The 20,080-nt window shown below is 44.2% G+C and overlaps 1 protein-coding gene across 1 annotated transcript; it reads left to right on the top strand.

The window, feature by feature from the left end:
• Nucleotides 1-18,673: 18,673 nt before the first annotated feature.
• On the top strand, nucleotides 18,674-19,030 carry LOC147978852 (uncharacterized). Its single transcript, XM_087514917.1, has one exon. It carries the CDS (start codon nucleotides 18,674-18,676, stop codon nucleotides 19,028-19,030), a length of 357 nt encoding a protein of 118 aa, XP_087371043.1.
• The last annotated feature ends 1,050 nt before the right edge of the window (nucleotides 19,031-20,080 follow it).

Genomic DNA, 20,080 nt, shown 5'->3' with positions numbered 1-20,080 from the left:
TTGATGATGATTGTGTAGAAGCATTTGAAATACTTAAGAAAGCATTAATTTCTGCACCTATTGTTCAGCCACCTGATTGGAATCTACCCTTTGAAATTATGTGTGATGCTAGCGATTATGCTGTAGGTGCTGTTCTAGGACAAAGAGTTGATAAGAAATTAAATGTTATTCAACATGCTAGTAAAACTCTAAACAATGCCCAGAGAAATTATGCTACTACTGAAAAGGAATTCTTAGTGGTTGTATTTGCTTGTGATAAGTTCAAACCTTATATTGTTGATTCTAAAGTAACTATTCACACTGATCATGCTGCTATTAAATACCTTATGGAAAAGAAAGATGCTAAACCTAGACTTATTAGATGGGTTCTCTTGCTACAAGAATTTGATTTGCATATTATTGATAGAAAGGGAGCTGAGAACCCCGTTGCAGACAACTTGTCTAGGTTAGAGAATGTTCTTGATGACCCACTACCTATTGATGATAGCTTTCCTGATGAACAATTAAATGTCATAAATGCTTCTCATACTGCTCCACGGTATGCTGATTATGCTAATTATATTGTTGCTAAATTTATACCACCTAGTTTCACATACCAGCAAAAGAAAAAGTTCTTCTATGATTTAAGGCATTACTTTTGGGATGACCCACATCTTTATAAAGAAGGAGTAGATGGTGTTATTAGACGTTGTGTACCTAAGCATGAACATGAATAGATCCTACGCAAGTGTCACTCCGAAGCCTATGGAGGACACCATGCTGGAGATAGAACTGCACATAAGGTATTGCAATCCGGTTTTTATTGGCCTACTCTCTTCAAGGATGCCCGTAAGTTTGTCTTGTCTTGTGATGAATGTCAAAGAATTGGTAATATTAGTAGACATCAAGAAATGCCTATGAATTATTCACTTGTTATTGAACCATTTGATGTTTGGGGCTTTGATTTTATGGGACCTTTTCCTTCCTCTAATGGGTATACACATATTTTATTTGTTGTTGATTATGTTACTAAGTGGGTAGAAGCTATTCCAACTACTAGTGCTGATCATAACACCTCTATTAAGATGCTTAAAGAAGTTATTTTCCCGAGGTTTGGAGTCCCTAGATATTTGATGACTGATGGTGGTTCACATTTTATTCATGGTGCTTTTCGTAAAATGCTTGCTAAGTATGATGTTAATCATAGAATTGCATCTCCTTATGACCCACAGTCTAGTGGTCAAGTAGAATTGAGTAATAGAGAGCTCAAATTAATTTTGCAAAAGACTGTTAATAGATCCAGGAAGAATTGGTCCAAGAAACTTGATGATGCATTATGGGCCTATGGAACTGCATATAAAAATCCTATGGGTATGTCTCTGTATAAATGGTTTATGGAAAAGCATGTCACTTACCTATCGAACTAGAACATAAGGCATATTGGGCTATTAAAGAGCTCAATTATGATTTTAAACTTTCCGGTGAGAAGAGGTTATTTGACATTAGCTCATTGGATGAATGTAGAACCCAAGCCTATGAGAATGCCAAACTGTTTAAAGAAAAAGTTAAAAGATGCCATGACAAAAGGATACAAAAGCGTGAGTTTAATGTAGGTGATTATGTATTGCTATACAACTCTCATTTAAGATTTTTTGCAGGCAAACTTCTCTCTAAATGGGAAGGTCCTTACGTTATCGTGGAGGTCTATCGTTCTGGTGCCATAAAAATCAACAACTTCGAAGGCACAAATCCGAAGGTGGTGAACGGTCAAAGAATCAAACATTATATCTCAGGTAATCCCATAAATGTTGAAATTAATATTATTGAAACCGTAACCCCAGAGGAATACATAAGGGACACTTTCCGGAACGTTTCAGACTTCGAAAAGGAATAGGTACGTGGTACGGTAAGTAAACCGACTCCAAAACGGTTCTAATGGCAATATTTCTCCGTTTTGGAATATATAAGAAAATAGGAATATAAGAAGTAGTCCGAGAAGGACACGAGGCTTCCACGAGGGTGGAGGGCGCGCCCTACCCCCTGGGCGCGCCCCCTGCCTCGTGGGCACCTCGTGTGCTCTCCGGACTCCGTTTTCTTGCACGATACTCCTTTTGGTCGGTAAGAAATCATTATATAATCTCCCGAAGGTTTTGACCACCGTATCACACAAATATATCTTGTCTTTGTTTTGAGCTGTCCTGCTGCAGATTAGAGCAACATGTCGTCCTAGGATTCAGAAGGAGAAAGCTATGTGGCTGATTACCTTGCAGATCCTAAGGTCTACGGGGATGTGGAGCATTGTGGTTGGACTACTGAAGAAGAAGAGGACTATGAACCCAAGGGAAAGGAGGAGACGAGCTCAGATGAAGATGAAGTCCCACTACCTCAACCTGGGGACATGCATGTGGAGTTCAAAAAGTCAAGCCTCCCTGATAGAGCAAAGAAACTTAAGATCGAGTTTATCCCTTTTTGCCTCTTGCAGGAAAACAAGCAGGAATTATGCAAAAAGATACTAAGCCTGGAGCAGGAGATTGATGACCTAAGGGATCAAAATTCTATCCTCAAGCGCAAATTAAGGAAGAAGCCTACGCCATCAACAAAATCATCATCTTCCTCACCCCCAAAGAAGGAGATATAATCACATGGGTATGGGCACTCCCCTTGGCAACTGCCAAGCTTGGGGGAGTGCCCCGGTATCGTATCACCATCACTTTTATCTTTACCGTTTTTCTTAGTTCGATCCTTTTGGCAATATCTTGATCTAGTAGAATAAAGTTTTAGTATGATCTAGTTGTGAGTTTTTCTTTATGATCCTTCTATGTAATCGAGTCTGTGAGCTATATAATAAAGATTAGTGTTGAGTCAAGGGCTTGATTATCTTGCTATGATTATGAGTGAATAAAAGAAAAAGAAAGAATAAAAAGAAATAAAAAGAGATCATATTGATCTTATGGAGAGTAATGACTTCACATATAAAGAGTATGATGATTAAAAGTTTTTGAGAGTTGACAAACATAGTTTTGGTCATCGTTGCAATTAATAGGAAGTAATAAAGAAAGATAGGTTTCACATATAAATATACTATCTTGGACATCTTTTATGATTGTGAGCACTCATTAAAACATGACATGCTAAAGAGTTGATGTTGGACAAGGAAGACAACGTAATGGGCCATGTTTTCTTATATCTGAGATAAAGTATATTGTCATGGATCATCCAACATGTTGAGTTTGCCTTTCTTCCTCATGCTAGCAAAATTCTTCGCACCAAGTAGAGATACTACTTGTGCTTCCAAATACCCTTGAAACCAGTTTTGCCATGAGAGTCCACCATATCTACCTATGGATTGAGTAAGATCCTTCAAGTAAGTTGTCATCGGTGCAAACAATAAAAATTGCTCTCTAAATATGTATGACTTATTAGTGTGGGAGAAAATAAGCTTTATACGATCTTGTGATGTGGAAGAAATAAAAGCGACGGACTGCATAATAAAGGTCCATATCACAAGTGGCAATATAAAGTGATGTTGTTTCGCATTAAGATTTTGTGCATCCAACCCTGAAAGCGCATGACAACCTCTGCTCCCCTCTGCGAAGGGCCTATCTTTTACTTTTGTCTTCTACCTTATGCAAGAGTCATGGTGATCTTCACCTTTCCTTTTTACATTTTATCCTTTGGCAAGCACATTGTGTTGGAAAGATCCTGATATATATATATCTAATTGGATGTAAGTTAGCATGAACTATTATTGTTGACATTACCCTTGAGGTAAAAGGTTGGGAGGCGAAACTATAAGTCCCTATCTTTCTCTGTGTCCGATTAAAACTCCGTAACCACAAGTATTGCGTGAGTGTTAGCAATTGTGAAAGACTAAATGATAGTTGCGTATGTGGACTTGCTGAAAAGCTCTTATATTGACTCTTTCCTATGTTATGATAAATTTCAATTGCCTCAATGACTGAGATTAGAGTTTGTTAGTTTTCAATGAAGCTTATGGTTCATACTTGAAATTGTGATTGAATTGTTACTTTAGCATAAGAGATCATATGACAATATATATATATATATACATATATATTGCTGTTCCAAGAATGATCATGATTCCCTCATGTCCGTATTTTATTTTTATCGACACATCTATCTCTAAACATGTGGACATATTTTTCGATTTTGGCTTTCGCTTGAGGACAAGCGAGGTCTAAGCTTGGGGGAGTTGATACGTCCATTTTGCATCATGCTTTTATATTGATATTTTTTTGCATTATGGGCTGTTATTACACATTATGTCTCAATACTTATGCCTATTCTCTCTTATTTTACAAGGTTTACATGAAGAGGGGGAATGCCGGCAGCTGGAATTCTGGGCTGGAAAAGGAGAAAATATTAGAGACCTATTCTGCACATCTCCAAAAGTCCTGAAACTCCATGGGAGTTATTTCCAGAATATATAAAAAATATGGAGCGAAGAAAATACCAGAGGGGGCCCACACCCTGGCCACGAGGGTGGGGGGCGCGCCCCCTGCCTCGTGAGCCCCCTGGTGGCCCTCCAATGCCCATCTTCTGTTATATGAGGTCTTCCGTCCGAGAAAAAAAATCATAAGCACGCTTTCGGGATGAGACTCCGCCGCCACGAGGCGGAACCTTGGCGGAACCAATCTAGGGCTCCGGCAGAGCTGTTCTGCCGGGGAAACTTCCCTCCGGGAGGGAGAAATCATCACCGTCGTCATCACCAACGATCCTCTCATCGAGAGGGGGTCAATATCCATCAACATCTTCACCAGCACCATCTCATATAAGACCCTAGTTGATCTTGTGTATCCAATCTTTGTATCCAAACCTCAGATTGGTACTTGTGGGTTGCTAGTAGTGTTGATTACTCCTTGTAGTTGATGCTAGTTGGTTTACTTGGTGGAAGATCATATGTTCAGATCCATTATGCATATTAATTCCCCTCTGATTATGAACATGAATATGCTTTTTGAGTAGTTACGTTTGTTCCTAAGGACATGGGAGAAGTCTTGCTATTAGTAGTCATGTGAATTTGGTATTCGTTTGATATTTTGAGATGTATGTTGTCTCTCCTCTAGTGGTGTCATGTGAACGTCGACTACATGACACTTCACCATTGTTTGGGCCTAGAGGAAGGCATTGGGAAGTAATAAGTAGATGATGGGTTGCTAGAGTGACAGAAGCTTAAACACTAGTTTATGCGTTGCTTCGTAAGGGGCTGATTTGGATCCATATGTTTCATGCTATGGTTAGGTTTACCTTAATACTTCTTTTGTAGTTGCGGATGCTTGCAATAGGAGTTAATCATAAGTGGGATGTTTTTCCAAGTAAGGACAACACCCAAGCACCGATCCACCCACATATCAAATTATCAAAGTACCGAACGCGATTCATATGAACGTGATGAAAACTAGCTTGACGATAATTCCCATGTGTCCTCGGGAGCGCTTTTCTCTATATAAGAGTTTGTCCAGGCTTGTCCTTTGCTACAAAAAGGATTGAGCCATCTTGCTGCACTTTATTTACACTTGTTACTTGTTACTCGTTACAATTACCTTATCACAAAATTATCTGTTACCGATAATTTCAGTGCTTGCAGAGAATACCTTGCTGAAAACCGCTTATCATTTCCTTCTGCTCCTCGTTGGGTTCGACACTCTTACTTATCGAAAGGACCACGATAGATCCCCTATACTTGTGGGTCATCACTCCCACCCACCCACCCACCCACCCACACTTCCCGACAACGAAGGAGTAGGGTGACACCTCGATCTTGACACTAATCCATCAACTGGCTTCTCTCTCAAACACACACACACACACACTACCTGACACCGAAGGAGTAGGGTGGCACCTCGATCTTGATAGTAATCTATCTACTCCTCTTTCAAACACACACCGACACACACTCGCTAGTTGTGCCTCTATGCATACCGCGCACACTCTCGATACGTCTTTCTCTCCCTCCCCCTCCCCACCCCACCCCCACCCCAACCCCAACAATAAGAGCAGAAGGGTGACAACGTGATCTGATCTTAATCTGTCAATTGGGTTCTCTCTCAAACATTGTGTCTCTGTGCCTCGCACAGACACACTCGATACGTCTTTTTCTCCATAGCGCCCTCGATATGTAGACATCTCGCGCGCGCACAACTGTAGTGACAATGACGCTGAACCCAATGTGCTTTGTTTTTACCGGCCTCATGTGATAGTTTTCACCCTGTTTTCTGTTAATTAACAAGACAACCTTTTCTTTGTTACTACTAGTGAATCTGAAATCATTCGGGGCAGACATAAATATATCACTTCAACCCAGTTATCGCAGTAACTATTTTAAAAGAAACTAGCTAGATGCCCGTGCGTTGCACGGAACATCAAGATGCATTTGTATCAGTAGTTTATCTTGTGAGAGACTAGCAAGATGCTCATGTGTTGAACAGAACATCAAGATGCATTTATATGAGTAGTTTATCTTGTGAGAGAAAAGGATGAACGAGGGAAGGCCTTATTTGCAAATGTGGAGAGGGGTGTGGGTATCTTTTTGCAAAATTGCCATAGTTTCCTTCCTATCCGTCAGATAAAAATCAGATGGCCTATATTGCAGGATGCCAGGCACACCATCATCACCAACTCTGTTTTTTATCTCTACTCCTATAAAAGACTCAGTTGGTGATGATGGTGTGTCTGCCATCCGTCATTTCTGACCATCAGATCTGCATCTAACGACTATGATGTAAGTCGTGGCTTTTTGTAGCAAGACCCCACTTCCCTGCTCCAATTTGCAAAACCCCCTTAATATATTGAAACCAACCACATCCCTCCGCCACCTCATCAAAACAACCACAAGGAATATATTTTGAGTGAAACCTAATACGAGTATATTTTTAGTGATATATACACCAAACTAGAGTGTTTTTATTTCAAGTTTGTGAACATGTATTATCATATTTTGGATTCGTTGCAACGCACGGGCACATTGCTAGTAAGAGTAGAGAAAAGGATGAACGAGGGAAGGCATTATTTGCAAACGTGGAGAGGTGTGTGGCCATCTTTTTGCAAAATTGCCATAGTTTCCTTCCTATCCGTTAGATATAAATCTGACGGCCTATATTGCAAGATGGCACGCACACCATCATCACCAACTCTGTTTTCTACTCCCTCCGTTCCTAAATATTTGTCTTTTTAGAGATTTCAACAAGTGACTACATACAGAGCAAAATGAGTGAATCTACACTCTAAAATATGTCTACATACACATCCATATGTGGTAGTCCATTTGAAATCTGAAAAAGACAAATATTTAGGAACAGATGGAGTATAAGAGTACACATGGAGATATATCTCCAGCATGGTCTGCAACAAAAATATGCTGGACTGGTTAGCGCCGGATGCTCGCAACGCGATGACCTGAGTTCGAATTCTGTCTTTAACTTTAGATTTTTATATATTATATATATTACTTATTTAATATATACTTCTTTCACTACTGTACCGACAATGGAACCCACATAGTACTTAGAATACAAGATTAAGGATGGACTTGTTTCTTTTTAACTTTTTGTACGAAGCTGTAGCCACCCTGCAAATCACGTGTACACTGTACATGCAATTAACTTTTTATAGAGGGAGAATCATACACGCAATTTGAAGGAAATATGCCCTAGAGGCAATAATAAAGTTGTTATTTATATTTCCTTATATCATGATAAATGTTTATTATTCACACTAGAATTGTATTAACCGGAAACTTAGTACATGTGTGAATACATAGACAAACAAAGTGTCCCTAGTATGCCTCTACTTGACTAGCTCGTTAATCAAAGATGGTTAAGTTTCCTAGCCATGGACATGTGTTGTCATTTGATGAACGGGATCACATCATTAGAGAATGATGTGATGGACAAGACCCATCCGTTAGCTTAGCATAATGATCGTTCAGTTTTATTGCTACTGCTTTCTTCATGACTTATACATGTTCCTCTGACTATGAGATTATGCAACTCCCGAATACCGGAGGAACACCTTGTGTGCTATCAAACGTCACAAGGTAACTGGGTGATTATAAATATGCTCTACAGGTGTCTTCGATGGTGTTTGTTGGGTTGGCATAGATCGAGATTAGGATTTGTCACTCCGTCTATCGGAGAGGTATCTCTGGGCCCTCTCGATAATGTACATCACTATGAGCCTTGGAAGCAATGTGACTAATGAGTTAGTTGCAGGATGATACATTACGGAACGAGTAAAGAGACTTGCCGGTAACAAGATTGAACTAGGTATGATGATACCGACGATCGAATCTCGGGCAAGTAACATACCGATGACAAAGGGAACGACATATGTTGTTATGCGGTTTGACTGATAAAGATCTTCGTAGAATATGTAGGAGCCAATATGAGCATCCAGGTTCCGCTATTGGTTATTGACCGGAGATGTGTCTCGGTCATGTCTACATAGTTCTCGAACCCATAGGGTCCGCACGCTTAACGCTCGATGACGATTTGTATTATGAGTTATGTGATTTGATGTACCTAAGGGTGTTCGGAGTCTCGGATGAGATCATGGATATGATGAGGAGTCTCGAAATGGTCGAGACGTAAATATCAATATATTGGAAGGCTATATTCGGACATTGGAAAGGTTCCAAGTGATTCGAGTATTTTTCGAAGTACTGGAGTGTTACGGGAATTCGCCGGGGAAGTAATGAGCCTTAATGGGCCATATGGGAAAGAAGAGAAGGGCCTCAAGGGGTGGCTGCGCGCCCCCCATGGGCTGGTCCAAATTGGACTAGGGAGGGGGCGGCACCCCCCTCTTTCCTTCTCTCCCTCTTCCCCTTCCTTCTTCTCCTACTACAACCAAGGAAGGGGGGAAACCTACTCCTACTAGGAGTAGGAATCCCCCTTGGGGCGCGCCATAGAGAGGGACGACCCTCCCCTCCTCCACTCCTTTATATACGGGGGAGGGGGGCACCCCATAGACACACAAGTTGACAATTGTCTTAGCCTTGTGCGGTGCCCCCTCCACCATAATCCACCTCGGTCATATCGTTACAGTGCTTAGGCGAAGCCCTTTTCCGGTAGATTCATCATCACCGTCATCACGCCGTCATGCTGACAAAGCTCTCCCTCGACACTTAGTTGGATCAAGAGTTCGTGGGACATCACCGAGACGACATGTGCAGATCGCGGAGGTGCCGTACTTTCGATGCTAGGATCGGTCGGATCGTGAAGACGTTCGACTACATCAACTGCGTTATCATAACGCTTCCGCTTACGGTCTACGAGGGTATGTGGACAACACTCTTCCCCTCTTGTTGCTATGCATCACCATGATAGATATTTCGTGTGCGTAGGAAATTTTTGAAATTACTGCGTTCCCCAACAGTGGCATCCGAGCCAGGTCTATGCGTAGATGTTATATGCATGAGTAGAGCACAAAGGAGTTGTGGGCGTGGGTATATACATATTGCTTGCCGTCACTAGTTGATTCTTGATTCAGCGGTATTGTTGGATGAAGCGGCTCAGACCGACATTACGCGTACGCTTACACGAGACTGGTTCTACCGACGTGCTTCACACACATGTGGCTGGTTGGTGTCAGTTTCTCCAACTTTAGTTGAATCGGATTCAATGAACATGGTTCTTTCTGAAGATCAAAAAGCAATCACTTTACCACGTTGTGGTTTTTGATGCATAGGTAAGAACGGTTCTTGCTAAGCCCATAGCAGCCACGTAAAACTTGCAACAACAAAGTAGAGGACGTCTAACTTGTTTTTGCAGGGCATGTTGTGATGTGATATGCTCAAGACGTGATGAGATATAAATTGTTGTATGAGATGAGCATGTTTTGTTGAAGTTATCGGCAATTGGCAGGAGCCTTATGGTTGTCTCTTTATTGCATAAGATGCAAGCGCCATATAATTGCTTTACTTTATCACTATACGATAACAATAGTTGCAAAAGCAATAGTTGGCGAGACGACCATGTGACGACACATTGATAGAGATCAAGATGATGGAGATCATGGTGTCATGCCAGTGACGATGGAGATCATGACGATACTTTGGAGATGCATATCAAAGGCACAAAATGATGATGGCCATATCATGTCACATATTTTGATTACATGTGATGTTTATCTTTTATGCTTCTTATTTTGCTTAGTACGGCGGTAGCATTATAAGATGATCTCTCACTAAATTTCAAGGTATAAGTGTCGCCCTGAGTATGTACCATTGCTACATGATGACCCACAAGTATAGGGGATCTATCGTAGTCCTTTCGATAAGTAAGAGTGTCGAACCCAACGAGGAGCAGAAGGAAATGGCAAGCGGTTTTCAGTAAGGTATTCTCTACAAGCACTGAAATTATCGGTAACAGATAGTTCTGTGATAAGGTAATTTGTAACGGGTAACAAGTAATAAAAGTAAATAAGGTGCAGCAAGATGGCCCAATCCTTTTTGTAGCAAAGTACAAGCCTGGACAAACTCTTATATAAAGGAGAACGCTCCTGAGGACACATGGGAATTATCGTCAAGCTAGTTTTCATCACGCTCATATGATTCGCGTTCGGTACTTTGATAATTTGATATGTGGGTGGACCAGTGCTTGGGCACTGCCCTTCCTTGGACAAGCATCCCACTTATGATTAACCCCTCTTGGAAGCATCCGCAACTACAAAAGAAGTATTAAGGTAAACCTAACCATAGCATGAAACATATGGATCCAAATCAGCCCCTTACGAAGCAACGCATAAACTAGGGTTTAAGCTTCTGTCACTATGGCAACCCATCATCTACTTATTACTTCCCAATGCCTTCCCCTAGGCCCAAACAATGGTGAAGTGTCATGTAGTCGACGTTCACATGACACCACTAGAGGAAAGACAACATACATCTCATCAAAATATCGAACGAATACTAAATTCACATGACTACTTATAGCAAGACTTCTTCCATGTCCTCAGGAACAAACGTAACTAGTCACAAATCATATTCATGTTCATAATCAGAGGGGTATTAATATGCATAAGGGATATGAACATATGATCTTCCACCAAGTAAACCAACTAGCATCAACTACAAGGAGTAATCAACACTACTAGCAACCCACAGGTACCAATCTGAGGTTTTGGGACAAAGATTGGATACAAGAGATGAACTAGGGTTTGAGATGAGATGGTGCTAATGAAGATGTTGATGGAGATTGACCCCCTCCCGATGAGAGGATCGATGGTGATGATTTCCCCCTCCCGGAGGGATGTTTCCTCGGCAGAACAGCTCCGCCGGATGACGATGACATGTACCTGGGGTAGGGCAATGGACCTGATCCAAGCACCCTTCCCAAGGACACTGCCCTACACTAAAAGACATTCAAAGGACAGCAAATTCTAACGACTGAAATCACCTCAGGATGCAACTCACTCGACCATGAGTTCCACTCGGATAACCCAATTCCATTCGACCAGGATATAATCATTAGACCACATCAGAAACTACTCGGAGTACAAAAGATGTAAGGTCACTCTGGATGGCAACGGTTAGGCATTTACTCCGTAGTCTTAAGGATCATTTATATCACTTTAATGCTGACGTTACCAGTAACATCCCCTCTTTATGTACATTGAACTCCTTGTAACATGGGCCGGGAGGGGTCCTGGCGCACTCTATATAAGCCACCCCCTCCACTGAGACAAGGGTTCGCACCTCCTATAACTTCATGCATAATCCAATCGACCAGCCTCCAGGCACCGAGACGTAGGGCTGTTACTTCCTCTAAGAAGGGCCTGAAATCGTAAATCTTGCATGCACAACTTCACCGTAGATAGGATCTTTCCTCCTCATACCTACCCCCATTCTACTATCAGACTTAGAACCACGACAATTGGCGCCCACCATGGGGCAAGTGTCTTAGCGACTTTTCGGTGAGGTTGCAATTTCTCCGAGTCCTATCATCATGGTTCCCAGCGGAGGTTTGGCTGAGGGCCGCGAGATCCATCTCGGCACACTTGTTTTCAGCCGACGACTTCGCTTGGCTTCAGGAAGCTCCCCTCAACGTCGAGACACTCCTCGTCCAAGGGGCGACGCACTTTCGCGCATGCGTTCGTGGCGTCCTTCTATGGCAGCCGTTGACCCAGTATTGGTTGGCTCCCGCAGTGTCGTCGCTTCCCGCTGTTCGCCGTTGCAAGCGGTCTGGTCGGTCGTGGCTTCAGCGATGGGTGAAGCGTGCGATGGTACGCCATTCGGCCACCCCTCAAGTCGCGGCAATTGAGCCCGACAAATCTCTCTACAGCATGTTCGATCAGTCGACTGGCTCTATCGAGACCCTATCCAAGTGCGACAGTAGCGAACCCACGACGGAGGTCCGGATGGTCGACACGCCACACAGCCCGCCTGGCATGCGTCGCAACGGCGGCGACGGCGGCGGCGACGATCCATCGCGCGTTCACGAGGAGCACCACCCCGAAACCCTCTCTTCTCAACAGAGGGAGGAACTTCGCCGCCGCAATATGGAGGTGCTCTAGACGCCCGTTGTCGGAGAGACTTCTGAGGCTCAAGCTTTGGAGGCGGCGTGCTTGGCCACTCTGGCTGAGCACACTCGACTGGAGAACCTTCAACGTGCACTTGACGAATGCGCTCAGCGGCAGATCCCCGAATCCATTCGACGGCAGCGACAACTGTTCCTGCCTGAACAACAGGTATACCGCACTCCGATTCAGAACCTTACAGCTGCAGCCCGCATAGCACGTGATGACCGCCGTCGAGTGCCTACGCCCCCTCCGAGGGGCGGATCATATGTGCCCCGAGATTATGATGATAGGCGCCTATACAGCGAGGAGCGCAGGATGCCAGTCGACCCAAGAGAGCCAGGGTTTGATGCGAGGTCAATTCTGGTGCAAGGACTGTTGGACAGGAATCGAGCACACAGAGAAGGGCAGGACAGAGATCGCCCGACTGGAAGCAGAGTGCATGTTTCTGGTCCCGAGTGTTTTAGCAGAGCCATCAGGGATGCAGAGATCGCTCCCAACTTCGGGTTGGCAACTGGAGTTAGTAAGTTCACTGGTGAATCGAAGCCTGACACTTGGCTTGAGGATTACCGAGTGGCTGTTCAGATCAGTGGTGGAAACGATGAGGTGGCCATGAAGCACCTTCCCTGATGCTTGAAGGGTCAGCTAGAGCTTGGTTGAATCAGTTGGCTCCAGGCAGTATATTCAGATGGGAGGAGTTAGCCCAAGTGTTTGTCAGAACGTTCAAGGGCACATGCAAACGACTTGCAGGGTTGACAGAATTGCAGCATTGTGTGCAAAAACCGAATGAAACTTTGAGGGATTACATCCAGAGGTGGACCACTTTGCATCACACTGTGGAGAATGTGTCTCAGCATCAAGCAGTTTGCATCTTCAAGGAGGGTGTTCGATATCGGGAGCTCAACCTGAAATTCGGTCGGACAGGAGACATGACCCTGACCCGAATGATGGAAATAGCCACTCGCTACGCAAACGGCAAAGAAGAAGACCGACTCCGCAGTGGCAAGGGCAAACCAGTCAGCCAAGATACTGGAGGAGGTAATTCCAATCAGAAGCAGAAGCGCAAAGCGGAACCCGCGGGTCCTAGAGAGGTTGCAGTCGCAACCCAAGGAAAATTTAAAGGAAAGCCTAAAGGGCCTTGGACCCCTAAGAAAGTGAAAGATTCAGCAGGGAATGACGTGTTGGATTTGCCATGTCACATTCACATCAAGAAGGATGGAGAGGGTAATTTGATTTATCCCAAATATACCACTCGATAGTGTCGATTCCTTATACAGCAGTTCTGAGAAAAACAACCCAGTGAGAAAGAGAAGGAATCTGATAAGGATGAGGACAAGGAAGAGGATGATGAAGGATTTCCCAATGTCAATTCCACTTTGGTTATTTTTGCTGACATTGAAAGTAAAAGTCGACTGAAAGTAATCAACAGAGAAGTAAACATGGTTGCTCCGGCAACGATGACATATCTGAAATGGATAAATACTCCCATTACATTTGACCAGTCCGACCACCCGCCGCACATAGGCACCCCCGGGAGGCAAGCGTTGGTGGTCGACCCAGTCGTTGGGGGCACCCGATTGACCAAAGTCTTGATGGATGGCGGCAGTGGTTTGAACATTTTGTATGCCGAGACCCTCCGAGGAATGGGCATTCCGATGTCCAAACTCAGCGAGAGCAACATGTGGTTCCACGGAGTTATACCTGGAAAGAAAGCCGACTCACTCGGCCTGATCACTCTTAACGTGGTTTTTGGTGATTCAAAGAATTACCGTAAGGAAAAGTTGACATTTGAAGTTGTGGATTTTCACAGTGCCTATCACGCTATCCTGGGAAGAACTGCGTATGCTCATTTCATGGCTCGACCATGTTACGTGTACCTCAAACTCAAGATGCCTGGCCCTAGGGGCGTGATTATAGTCACTAGCAATCGATAGCGAGCAGAAGAGTGCTTCCAAAAGGGCTCGAAGATTGCCGATGAATAGATGGCAGCAATAGAAATGGAAGAATTCATGAACACTGCAGATCCGAGTGATTTGTTGAGAGCTAAGAAGCCTACTTCAGAATCAGCATTTAAGTCGTCTCGTGAAACAAAATCAGTTCAAATTCACCCAACTGATCCCAATGCTGCTTCGACTCATATCTCAACAACACTCAACAACAAATAGGAAGAAGCGCTCATCCAGTTCCTTCATGCGAACTGGGACATCTTCGCATGGAAACCTTCTGGCATGTCAGGTGTACCCAGAGAACTGGCTGAGCACCATTTGCGAGTCGACCCAAAAGAAAAACCTATCAAAGAGTGATATGTCTCCAACGTATCTATAATTTTTGATTGCTCCATGCTATATTATCTACTGTTTTGGACTATATTGGGCTTTATTTTCCACTTTTATATTATTTTTGGGACTAACCTATTAACCGGAGGCCCAGCCCAGAATTGCTGTTTTTTGCCTATTTCAGTCTTTCGAAGAAACGGAATATCAAACGGAGTCCAAACGGAATAAAACCTTCGGGAACGTGATTTTCTCACCGAACGTGATCCAGGAGACTTGGACCCTACTCCAAGGAGTCAAAGAGGAGGTCACGAGGGTGGGGGGCGCCCCCGCTAGGGCGCGCCCCTGCCTCGTGGGCCTGTCGGTGCTCCACCGACGTACTCCTTCCTCCTATATATACCTACGTACCCCAAACAAACAGAAGGGGAGCCAAAAACCTAATTCCACCGTCGCAACTTTATGTATCCACGAGATCCCATCTTGGGGCCTGTTCCGGAGCTCCGCCGGAGAGGGCCGTCGTCACGGAGGGCTTCTACATCATCATAGCCCCTCCGATGAAGTGTGAGTAATTTACCTCAGACCTTCGGGTCCATAGTTAGTAGCTAGATGGCTTCTTCTCTCTTTTTGGATCTCAATACAAAGTTCTCCCCCTCTCTTGTGGAGATCTATTCGATGTAATCTTCTTTTTGCGGTGTGTTTGTTGAGACCGATGAATTGTGGGTTTATGATCAAGTCTATCTATGAATAATATTTGAATCTTCTCTGAATTCTTTTATGTATGATTGGTTATCTTTGCAAGTCTCTTCGAATTATCCGTTTGGTTTGGCCAACTAGATTGGTAGTTCTTGCCATGGGAGAAGTGCTTAGCTTTGGGTTCGATCTTGCGGTGTCCTTTCCCAGTGACAGAAGGGGCAGCAAGGCACGTATTGTATCGTTGCCATCGAGGATAACAAGATGGGGTTTATTTCATGTTGCATGAATTTATCTCTCTACATCATGTCATCTTGCTTAAGGTGTTACTCTGTTATTAACTTAATACTCTAGATGCAAGCTGGATAGCGGTCGATGAGTGGAGTAATAGTAGTAGATGAAAAATCGTTTCGGTCTACTTGTCACGGACGTGATGCCTATATACATGATCATGCCTAGATATTCTGATAACTATGCTCAATTCTGTCAATTGCTCAACAGTAATTTGTTCACCCATCGTAGAATACTTATGGTCTTGAGAGAAGCCACTAGTGAAACCTATGGCCCCCGGGTCTATTCTCATCATATCAATCTCCATCACTTTAATCTTGTTTTGCTTTTTACTTTGCCTTTACTTTTTTACTTTGCATCTTTATACCAAAAATACCAAAAAATATTATATCTATCAGATCTCACTCTCGTAAGTGACCGTGAAGGGACTGACAACCCCTAACCGCGTTGGTTGCGAGTAGCTATCGTTTTGTGCAGGTATGAGGGACTTGAGCGTGGCCTCCTACTGGATTGATACCTTGGTTCTCAAAAACTGAGGGAAATACTTATGCTACTTTGCTGCATCATCCCTTCCTCTTCGGGGAAAGCCAACACAAGCTCAAGAGGTAGCAAAGAGCATCTCCGACAGTCCGCCATGGAGAAAAGAAAGGCAATTGGCGAGGAAGTGGCTCGGCTTCTGGCAGCTGAGTTCATCTAAGAGATTTACCACTCCGAGTGGCTCGCCAACGTCGTCATGATCCCCAAGAAAGATGATTCACTCCGTATGTGTATTGATTTCAAGCATATCAATCGGGCCTGCCCGAAAGATCACTTCCCTCTCCCCCACATCGATCAAATAGTCGACTCGATTGCGGGATGTGAGCGATTGTCCTTTCTGGACGCATACTCTAGGTACCATCAGATCCGACTGTACGGACCCGACGAAACAAAAACAACTTTTATCACCCCATTTGGGTGCTTTTGCTATGTTCCTATGCCCTTTGGTATCAAGAATGCTGGTGCCACATTCATGCGCATGATACAGAAGTGCCTGCTCACTCAAATCAGTCGGAATGTGGAAGCATACATGGATGACATCCTGGTTAAGTCACGTAAAGGTCCCGGTCTGCTGACTAACCTCGCTGAAACCTTTGCCAATCTGAGAAGATATGATATCAAGCTTAACCCGTCGAAGTGTACATTCGGAGTTCCAGGTGGAAAGTTACTCGGTTTCCTCATTTTCGAACATGGTATCGATGCAAACTCAGAGAAAGTTGGCGCAATACTCCGAATGAAGCGCCCTATGCGCATACATGACGTTCAGAAGCTTACTGGTTGTTTGGCTGCTTTGAGTCGATTCATCTTTCGTCTCTTTGAAAAGGCATTGCCTCTTTACCGATTGATGAAGAAATCTGATAAGTTCGAGTGGACTCCTGAAGCTGACGCAGCGTTTGCAGAGCTCAAAACCCTGCTTTCCACCTAGCCGGTGCTCGCTGCTCTAATCAGCAAAGAGCCTTTACTGCTTTATATTGCAGCCACTGGACAAGTTGTCAGTACAGTACTCATGGTCGAGCGGGAAGAAGATGGTAAAACATATAAGGTTCAACGCCCAGTGTATTATATTTCTGATGTCTTAACTCCGTCCAAGCAGAGATATCCGCATTATCAGAAGCTTGTCTATGTAATTTACTTGACCACGAAGAAGGTTGCACATTATTTCTCAGATCACTCTATCACAGTCGTCAGCGATGCTCCATTGTCAGAAATTCTGAACAATAGAGACGCAACTGGTCGAGTGGCAAAGTGGGCGACTGAACTCCTTCCGTTGGATATCAAGTTTGAGGCAAAGAACGCAATCAAGTCCCAAGCAATAGCAAATTTCCTCGTCGAGTGGATCGAACAGCAGCAACCGACTCAAGTTCACCCGAAACATTGGACTATGTTCTTTGATGGTCCAAGATGTTGAGTGGTTCTGGCGCTGGAGTGGTCCTAGTGTCCCCCGCGAGGTGACAAACTCAGTTTTGTCCTTCAAATCCACTTTGATTCCTCCAACAAAGAAGCTGAATATGAAACACTTCTGTATGGGTTGTGTCATGGAATAGTCACGACAGATGTCCTGGTGAAAGGACTTAATCGTGGAGCCATCGCAACTAGGAAGCTTAAAGGGGTTAAACGGGACAAAGGACACGAGGGTTCATACTAGTTCGGCCCCTTACGGTGAAGGTAAAAGCCTAATCCAGTTTGAGGTGGTATTACTTATGTTTCTATTACCAGGGAGTGAATCCGCTTGACCTAGCTTTCGATCTGATCTTCCTTGTCCTGAACTGCCGCCGGGTCGTCCCTTTATATACACAGGCATGGTATAGATAATCCAGAAGAAGTCTGCATAAAAGTCTTTGCCCAAAAGGATAATCCTAGAATTCCGTCTGTCTTCTGGATTTGGAGAAGTGCCGATTTTCAAGAACGCGAATCTTCTGATATGGTGGGAATCTCTTATGATAATCATCCGCGCCTTAAACGTATCCTAATGCCTGAAAGTTTGATAGGCTGGCCCTTACGTAAGGATTATATAACACCCGGCGGTTCATAGAATCCCGTCCAGCTCATAAACAATGTCTGGCTTGGTTTCTAACTATTCCTGCCTTATAATACAAGTTATGTACATATGGTGGTTTATCTCTATGGGCCTTGAGTCACCTTCGGGTCTTGGGCCCTTAACTAAACCGCCATCTTCCAAAGCTGTCTTGGGCTTCATGAATCGCCATAGGTATAACCCGGCCCCTCCTGGGCGGGTCATACCTAATAGTTATATCCCCAACAGGTTTCAAATGGCCATTTCACTTGGCGTCCGTCGCCTAATGGTCTACGGCGACTCAGATTTGGTGGTCAATCAAGTGATGAAGGAGTGGGACGTCAGAAGTCCAGCTATGACTGGCTATTGCAGTGCACTAAGAAAGTTAGAAAAGAAGTCTGAAGGGCTAGAGCTCCACCACATTCCTCAACTGAAGAACCAGGCAGTGGATGACCTGACAAAGATAGGTTCCAAGCGGGAGCCCATTCCCGGCAATGTGTTCTTGGAACATCATCACACACTATCAGTTCAAGAGGATCCCTTCATAGAAGAGCCCCCACAACCTAAGAGTTCTACTGATCCGATTGAAGTTGAGATCCCAGCCATGGTCGACTTAATCATGGAATTTTTGGTCGTCATTCCTGACTGGACAGTTCCATATATCGCATATATTCTCAGGAAAGAACTCCCAGAAGACGGATATGAAGCATGACAGATTGTCCGTCGATCCAAAGCCTTCACTGTGATAAGTGGTCAACTGTACAGGGAGAGTGTGACTGGAGTTGCTCAACCATGCATTACCCCAGAAGAAGGTCGAATGATCCTCAATGATATCCACTCGGGGACCTGTGGTCACCATGCGTCCTCTCGGGCAATCGTGGCTAGAGCATAGCGAGCAGGTTTTTACTGTCCACGAGTGAATGAAATGGCAAAAGAAATAGTCGACAAGTGTGAGGGCTGCCAGTTCTACTCTAACATGTCTCACAAGCCCGCTTCAGCTTTGAAGACCATTCCACTCGTCTGGCCATTTGCTGTTTGGGGGTTGGATATGGTTGGACTCTTGAGGACTGGCAGAAGTGGTCTCACCGACCTGCTTGTTACAGTCGACAAGTTCACTAAATGGATTGAGGCCAAACCCATCAAGAGCCTCGATTCGGGAACCACCATCAGCTTCATCAGAGAGTTAACATTCAGATATGGAGTCCCGCATGGCATCATCACAGACAATGGTTCAAACTTTGATTCATATGAGTTCAGAGCTTTCTGTGCTTCCCAAGGCACCCAAGTCGACTATGCTTCAGTCGCTCACCCACAATCGGATGGACAAGCAGAAAGAGCAAATGGTTTGATCTTACAAGGGTTGACGCCCAGATTGATGCGCGACCTCAAGCATGCGGCTGGTGCCTGGGTAGATGAGTTACCATCAGTACTTTGGGGTCTGAGCACAACGCCCAATCAGTCGACTGGCCGGACTCCCTTCTTCATGGTTTATGGAGTTGAGGTTGTGCTGCCGACTGATTTACTCCATAATGCCCCGCGAGTGGAGCTTTTCTCAGAGGCAGAAGCAGAACAAGCCCGACAAGACAATGTTGAGCTTTTGGAAGAAGAAAGAGAGATGGCCCTGATCAGGTCGACAATCTATCAGCAAGACCTTCGTCGGTTCCACATTATGAACGTAAGAGGTCGAGCATTTTAGGAAGGGGACCTGGTTCTTCGAGTGCATCAGCAACGACCACACAAGCTTGCTCCCGCCTAGGAAGGC

Source organism: Triticum urartu, chromosome 3A (genome assembly GCF_056163025.1).
Source record: "Triticum urartu cultivar PI428250 chromosome 3A, HENAU_Tu73, whole genome shotgun sequence".
NCBI classification, from domain to species: domain Eukaryota; kingdom Viridiplantae; phylum Streptophyta; class Magnoliopsida; order Poales; family Poaceae; genus Triticum; species Triticum urartu.
Note: the sequence above shows the minus strand (reverse complement) of the source record. Positions and strands in the feature narration are given on the sequence as shown.

What these genes read in the sequence shown, in the direction of transcription:
- LOC147978852 (XM_087514917.1), top strand. Translation starts at nt 18,674, where the DNA reads ATGACTGGCTATTGCAGTGCACTAAGAAAGTTAGAAAAGAAGTCTGAA.